The sequence below is a fragment of the Chenopodium album genome, chromosome 21 (assembly GCF_948465745.1).
Source record: "Chenopodium album chromosome 21, dcCheAlbu1.1, whole genome shotgun sequence".
In the NCBI taxonomy this organism is placed as follows: domain Eukaryota; kingdom Viridiplantae; phylum Streptophyta; class Magnoliopsida; order Caryophyllales; family Amaranthaceae; genus Chenopodium; species Chenopodium album.
This window is the reverse complement of record NC_137854.1, coordinates 11,185,098-11,193,208: the sequence shown is the minus strand read 5'-3', so window position 1 is coordinate 11,193,208 and position 8,111 is coordinate 11,185,098. Positions and strand designations below refer to the sequence as shown.

The 8,111-nt window shown below is 41.2% G+C and overlaps 1 protein-coding gene across 1 annotated transcript; it reads right to left on the bottom strand.

Moving 5' to 3' along the window:
• Positions 1–3,649: 3,649 nt before the first annotated feature.
• On the bottom strand, positions 3,650–7,378 carry LOC145600359 (protein FAR1-RELATED SEQUENCE 6-like). Its single transcript, XM_081656264.1, has 5 exons — positions 6,045–7,378; positions 4,745–5,945; positions 4,584–4,664; positions 4,359–4,475; positions 3,650–3,772 (listed from the first exon to the last, which is right to left on the bottom strand). Exons 1-5 carry the CDS (start codon positions 7,376–7,378, stop codon positions 3,650–3,652), a joined length of 2,856 nt encoding a protein of 951 aa, XP_081512390.1.
• Positions 7,379–8,111: the final 733 nt, after the last annotated feature.

Below are 8,111 nucleotides of genomic sequence, written 5' to 3'. Positions count from 1 at the left end.
AGAATCCCTTGCGAGAAGATGATAGAAACCGATTATGTGAACTAGAAAATTGCGCAATGGCTGTATAAATCTAGCCTATTTTTCGATTTCCATTGATGCGCGATTGAAATTAAGGTACATGGAACATAAATTCGTGGTTGATTTCATTATTTGATTAAATTTTTTTGAAGAACTACGAAGAACAACGATGAACATCGATGAAGTTCGAAGAACAAAATTTTCGATTTTTAATTGTTATATTTAATTAGAATTTTGGATTTTATTAAAATTATAATTAGATAAAATAATTTCGAAATTAAGATAAGAATTTCAGAAAATAATTAATTGAATTATGGAAAATAAGAAAATGAAATAAAAAAAGGAAAATACCTTAAATACCCTTAATGAATGTTTGACCAAGCTAAAAAAATAAATCTAAAATCAGCCAATGAAAATTGAGTACAGTGATGGTCATTGTGAGAGTGACCATACTAGAATTTTTATGTTTAATTACATTGTTACAAATATCCATAAATGAAATTATCTAAAGTGAGGAGCAATACCTTCACACACTCCAAATGTTCACCGTAGTGGAAAAACAGTAGTAACCATGAGCTTAGGAAAATTAACAATTTCCCTTAACTTTATAAATGGTAATGCACACACACTAAGCCTAATGTCAACTACCCCTCTTATGCGTACTACTATAAATAGGAGTACCAACCTCCATTAACTCCTCAACCTTAACCTTATTTTAACTCCTTAACTACATTGTGTATTTGAAATGCCACCAAGAAAAACTAATCAGCGCCCACCTCTCCCAGACCTCCCTCTCGGTGGCCGTCGCCGTCGCGGTCAAAGGAGGCCAGAGGGGCCAAGTCCCAGGAGAAGCATCCGAGCGCTCGCAATGCTTGCTCATGCTGCTTCCACTATGCAATCTGTTAACCCAAACCCAAATAATCCACATAACAATCCGCCTGAAAATGCTCACCCTGGAGTTGTGCACCAACATCCAACCCTTGAGAATGGTGTTACTGATGTTTTCCACAACCCAGAAAATAGCGTCCAGAGTTTTGTGCAAAATGAGGGGGAACCCGTTCTTGAAGGGGGTCATCCTGACCTGAACCAGCCTCCTGCAGAACTACTCGACATACCACCACCAGAACCGGTACAGGATGCCGCAGGTGCTCAGTTGGTGCAACCAATTCCTATTCGGCCAGCCACACTGCCGTTCGTGCTCGCACTCCGCCAAGCCTATGGGTATGCGATGCCTTACAACTACAACGGCGGCATACCAATGGTGACTATCACAGTTAGGAGCACCAACCCTACTGACTACGGTGTTTCATACACCTTGCCTGCATCAGACACTTTTTATCGTATCTACAAGGACTACGCAGGAAGGGTGGATCTTGGTGTAGAGGATATTGTTCTCAAATACCAAGATAGCTTTGTACCAACCTTGCAGACTCTGTTTGGAGCAGGTGTTAGCCATGGTGATGTACTGACTGTGGAGGCTAAGGTATGGGGAGCTTATTATTTCAGTTTATGTTTCATTTCATGTTGTTGTGACATAATTTACCGTAGTTGGTTGGGCTTGTGTTGACGATTGGTATTATTTCATAAATATAGCCCTCAAGTCAAAGTGAAAGTGGGATACTCATAATTGTAACTTACAAGTTGAGTGAGATTTCCACGTCAAAACAACATGCAGGAAATCTAGTTAAAAATTCTCTTCACTGCAACATATTTTGAACCTTTTATGGAATGGTGGGGACGGGATCATATGTGTTGTGCTGTACGTCGTGGTTAGCGCGTGTTAAATAAGGGCAATTCTGTGTTGAAATGATATTTTTGGTAACCTTACTGTAAAGAACAAACAGATCAACATATCTTATCATTCTCTATTTACTACTTGTTAATTGAGCAGTAATTCGTGTTAATTTAGCATTATAATGTAATGCAGGATCCGGAAAAAAATGTTGACACCCGATTCAAGGTGTTTAAAATACAGGATTGTACTTCCTTTCCGAGGGAAGTCCGAATGACTCTGTGCCACGATGAGACCCTCTTTGCTGCATATGCCGATTGGGCTAGCCGGAACAACCTGTGTCCTGATCATATGATTGGGATCTACGAGAATGCGGTTGTTGCACGCCTTAGCACTGTGCGAGAAGTAGGTGTGAAGAACCAATTTCGCATCTACTTCATTCCAAACCACTGGACAATGCCCTGATTATGGAAATGTGAAGTGATGTCTGTAGCAGCTGCAGTGTTAGAAGTCGCTAAGATACTAGTAAATAAGCACTTAAGTGTAACTTATGTCGTGTACTCGTTGTGGACATCATGCTGTGGTGCATGTTGTGTCTGGTACTAATTAAGTCGTGTTTATTTATGTTACTGTAGTAGTGGATGAAAACCGTTCTCCCCGTTGTGTTGTAGACTCGTACCGTTTAAATTTAAAGTTGTTGTTATGTGTATCCTTGTAATTCTAAGCTTTTGTTATTTGTTTGCTATGCTTACTCAAGAGGTTAAGGGTTAATTTGCGCAAAAACAAAAAGTAATAGGTACACACGCAGATTCTATGTACTTCAATTAAAACACGGTTGTCCATACAGGACTCCGAATGGGTGTACTAGGTAGTTCTGATTTTGACCAACGGGCATAAGCACAAAACATTGCGTATTTACATTCATTTACTGAAAAGGTGTACTTGGTTTGAAGAACCTTAAATGTTTCCCACCTAATGGTTACTTGGTGAGTGGTAGTGCGAGTATATATAGAAGCCATATTGTAAGAATGAATCCACACTCACCCACATTTGTTCATATTTTAAAATTCCTTCAAAAAATGGAAGAAGAGAGTGAGCGCAAATTACCACGACCCACCATCATTGACTCAAAAATTTTCAACGGCCCGACAGACCGCATGAGTACCGCCTTCTTACAAGATCTAGACGGCCTGGTACCCAAATGCAGGTTTGGCCCAGCATGGGGTTCAAGTCCAACCTCTGAAGATTTTGACGCCATGCTCATGGCAGAGGTTGCCTCCAATGGTGTCAATGGAGGTGTAGATATGAGTTCACCAACTCATGAAATGCCATCCCCGGATGATATTTCAGTGACAAGTTTGTTACTCTTGCTGGCTATTAGGTCTCTAACATCAAGGCTTTTTTTTTATGACAACATCACGGTGCTGTCGTCGCCATCACATGAGGGGGTGACAGAGCTAAGTGAGGACTTCGAAGGCCCATGGGCAGTGAAGTCCACAACAATGAAGAAGAGTATTGTGGGTTCCGTTCTCAGGTTTGTAAAAGGCGCCACTTCTACTCTTAAGAAGATATGTGTAGGAGGATGCTGGTTGGTGTCTAAGGTGAAGGAGGCGACTGATGGCGACAATAACACCGGTGGTCAGGGTGAAGGATGTCCTGGGTGTCCGATTTGTACGTAATTGGGCAGCAACCCAAAAATAGCCCAAACTTAAATTCCCTTTTGGATTAGTTTTTAATCAATGTTCTTTTTGTTGCTTAACTAAGTTATCTATAATGACTATCTTCGTCAGACTAGATTTGGGCCTAAAAAAGGGCCACCCTTCTTATCAGGTACTCTAAGGGCAACGTGGTCACAAGGTTTTTTTGTATTTAGAGTTGGCCCAGTAGTGTTTTAGAAATTTAAAATGTATACTGGGTCCGGCCCGCTTTTGCTTTATGATAAGGGGACTTCTGGATGATCACCCTTTTGTAAGCCTTGAATGTTTGAAGTATGTGCTTAACAAACATGTATTGCAATGCTGCCTGTAGAGTGAATGTACGATGAGTATGAATTGGGGTTTTTGCTCTGTGAGTTGGATCGTAACACATCTGGGAAATGGGCCAACCCGTTGTAAAAGGCCCAATCCGTACACATGAATGCCAATGAGTGAGTGTCAAAAAAACAACACAAGTGACATATGCACGTTTAATCATTATTCAAATGAGTTGGATCGTGACACATCTGGGAAATGGGCCAATCCATTGTACAAGGCCCAATCCGTACACATGAGTGCCAATGAGTTAGTGTCAAAAAAACAACACAAGTGACATATGCACGTTGTGTAATTGTCCACTTAATAAACAACACAACACTTTAAATGAAGTAACACAACTTAAAGGTACACAATGCAACACAACACTTCAAATACACCGATAGACGGTCAGGCAGCATAAAATGACACTTAATCATAAACTTGGGTACAGGCTTCATGTAACACACGATCCACGAACGAACATATATGCTTATTTAGTTTGAAAAACAACCAAATTCATGCAAGCGATACAGGAAAGGACATATTAGCATAAAAACACAGCAACCACTCACAGTCTACAGGCGGTACTCACTTACTGGAACCTCCACCAGAACGTTAGAAGATCCACAGACGAGGATGTCATGGTCTGGCACTTGCCCCGGATCAGCATCTCCCCCTCCGGCTGAATCAGCATCACCAGTATTGCGATGTACCTACAACCGGAATGTAAACCATACATCTAATTACCCTCTGCACTGACAAACAGGTGTGCATACGAATGTGCAACCACTACAACTTATACTACATGTACAATGTCTTACTTTTCTTCTCTGTGCTTTGCGACCTTTCCCGCTTCCATTTGCAACACCGCCAGAACAAGCTTCTTCCACAGCTTTCTTGCCCTGTCAAACCAAAGTAAACAGGTGAAATCAGCTCCAGGTTAAAAGTCGACAATTACTGTGGTTGTTATTGACATTTTTACCTGGCCTTTTTGTTTTCCAGGTTTTTTGTAACCATTCTCAGCAAAGGTCTTGTTGCGCGACCCTTTAGGCCTGCCCCTCCCTCTCTTCTTCATTGGGGGATCCTTTAAAAAATCAGGGTCCCCAGTTAGTACTTCTGAGAACACATCAGCACCTCCATTTGCATTAGGACATGGCTGCTGCACAGTGGATTGGGTCCCATTCTCGGGCACTGAGTTGTTCTGTAAGGAATCAGGTCCGTCATCTGCATAGCTGACTGGTACTGTCTCCTCAAACTTGCGCTTACGCCTCTCAAGGACATCTGCTTTGATTTTTTGCAAGGAACTCAAAACCATTGAAACTGTTTCTTCATTCACCATGGCAGCCTCCTCACATATGGCCTCAAAAGCTGACATAAGCGTATTATACCTCTTGCCCTCTTCAGTCTTCTGCGGATCGTGGTAAGACACTTTAATTCTTGTATGTCTCCGGGGTTTGTCTTTGCGCCACCGTTGCAGAATGTACCTTTCGGGGATCTCAGTCACCATGTTCAAATCTAGTATCCGAATGATATGCTTGCACATAATACCGGATGTCTCAAATTTACGGCAATCGCAACATACCACCTTCGATTCTGTGTCAAAAGTGGCTGAGTAATACCTTCGTTTATCAGTTATTATTTCCTCGCTACTACCTTCCGGTACAACCCAAACCCTGTCTTCTATCATGTACTGCACAAGGGTATCTGTTATCTTAATCTCCTCTCGAGGGTAGCAGTACAACATACGCATGCACTCTGTTTGTACTTCTTGGAACTTTGTATCTGTGTAAATTTTCTGAAAAACTCTTTCTACCAAGAAACCTGTAACTAGCCTCCTGATGTATTTTGAGCATTTTGCATCAGCGTCTACCTCGGCCTCCACTCGCTTCTCCATAGCTGCAACATATTTCTCTGGAAATTCACACAACTTGGTTTGCCGATTAACAAACCCATCGAAAAAACTATTAATGCTTTCCACCCTTTGTGTTGTCTTCATACCGGCCCAGAAAAATTCCCGCATGAATGCTGGCACCCACATATGCCTTTCATTATACAGACCAACTAGCCAGTCATTGCTTTCCAACTTAAACTTGCCAACCATTTCCTTCCATCCATTCTCAAACTCCATAACAGAGAAACTGTTGTAGACAACGGCCTTCAGCACCACTTTTAATTGTTGATACCTGAGACGCAAAACACAAAAAAAAAATAACTATTTCTACAATCCTAGTTATAAGAGAACTCATTGAGTTAGCCTGAAGCAGAACATGGGAATGACTAACCTCTCCAATTTCCCGAGTTTTTCCGGAATCTTTCGCATGATGTGCCAAATGCACCAACGATGTCTGGTTGTTGGCATCACATCCTCAAGCGGTTTTCTCATTGCGGCTGCTTGGTCAGTCAATATTGCCGCAGGTGCTTTTTCATTCATGCATTCCAACCATTGATTGAACACCCACCGATAGGTATCACAGTCTTCATGTGACACTAACGCACACCCTAGTAAAATTGTCTGCCCATGGTGATTTACCCCAACAAAATTCAGAAAAGGGAGATCATACTGGTTTGTCAAGTAGGTTGCATCAAAGCACACCACATCACCAAACTCCTCATACGCTGCCCGGCTCCGTGCATCCACCCACAATACATCCTTCAACCTCCCTTCATCGTCCAGCCTTTGTGAGTGGAAGAAATGTTGGTTCCCAGCTTGCATTTTCTTGAAAAAGTTCATCATAGCTGTTGAATCACCCCCCACCATTTTCAATTTCCTCCATTTGTAAATCTCATGCTGCAAGTCCTTGACAGTGTATGGCAAAGGATCCAATCCCTCAAACTCTGCGCTAAGGCATCCATGAATCTGGGAAACAGGAACCCCTTGATCAAAGTACTTTATCAACTTCTTTCTAACTCTTGAGGTAAATTGCTTCATTCTATACTCTTTCACTAGTTTGGAATTGCTAGGGATTGGTGCGTGGTTTGTATGTTCCAACTCGACACCTTTTATAACCCATTGCCCAACACCATTAACACTAGCATAAACCTTCGCTTCACACTCACATTTTTTGGAACGACGTTTCCTATTATTAAACTCCACCTCGCGTACCACCCCAACTACACCCCCCGAACCAGATAACCCCATCACCTTAGCCCTCTTCTTGGCCTCCCTTTGTGCCCTCATATCTGGCCTACCATAACACTCACATCTCCAAGTTGTCAATATTCGATCTCTGACTGTCCCCTTTGAATAAACCCCCTGTACCCTACTTATACCAAATCCCATTTGTTCACCATACTGCTTGTAGTAGGATTCAACTTCTTGCCAGCTTTTAAACACCATCCCCACCCGAGGAGCTTCCAAATAACTCACACCAATATCATGATTACTATCAACTACTGTCTGCACTGTCTCCATTGTCTCTACTGGTGATGCAGACTCAATCCCGTCTTCAGTACCCAGGGTATCCTCTACTGCACCAACAGCAGGACTACCTGCCAGGACGTTCTCTCCCTCTTCTACAATAACAGCCTTATCCCGACTCCTCACCGCACTACCCTTATCCCCTACACAAACCTCAATACCACAACCGGGCCCAGGTGATTGTACACAGTTATCCATTGCCAAACAGATATATTCAAACTTCTAGAGCAAACAAAAAATTCTGCTCAGGTTACCATTCCAATGCACCCAAATAACACGATCCCAAATACAATTTTACATAGCAGATCACAGTTTCGCTCCTAAAAATAACACCTTACCAAAAATTCTTCACACAAATTATATCAACTCATTCAATCATCGTGACAGCCATTTTAGGGAAATTAATACTTCCATTAAATCATAACAATAAGAATTATTACGCATTTAACTTAATCACCAAATTAAATCAAATAAAGGATATTCTTCACACAAATTATATCAACTCATTCAATCCAAAAATGACAACCAGTATTGGGAAAATAATACTTCATTCAAATCATAACAGTAAGAATTGTTCCTCATTTAACTTAATCACCAAACTAAAACACATTAGTTCTCAGAAACACATTTCACTCAGATCAAATCATAGTCTTCATGATTTTTCAAATATACGAATACAGATCTCAAGTCATATACAGAGCAGGAAAGTGGATTTATCCTAATTACCCCAAGAACACCTCTTGCAATTGCATCAACAATACAAGTTCAATATCTATTTAACATGTTACTATTTTTGAAATTCACACTGAACATTTGAACAACAGCAAATGCGATCATTATATTACATCCAGATTCACTATTAAAAGCGCACACAAGGACAGATCACGGACGATACATCGCAATACTTCGATTACAAATACAAAAGATGGAG

Excerpts from the sequence above, each read along its gene's own strand:
- LOC145600359 (XM_081656264.1), bottom strand. The coding sequence starts at position 7,378 with ATGGATAACTGTGTACAATCACCTGGGCCCGGTTGTGGTATTGAGGTT. Across the intron at positions 5,946-6,044 it reads AAACTCGGGAAATTGGAGAG|GTATCAACAATTAAAAGTGG; the intron begins GTTAGTCATTCC and ends TTTGCGTCTCAG. Across the intron at positions 4,476-4,583 it reads GCAAAGCACAGAGAAGAAAA|GTACATCGCAATACTGGTGA; the intron begins GTAAGACATTGT and ends TTCCGGTTGTAG.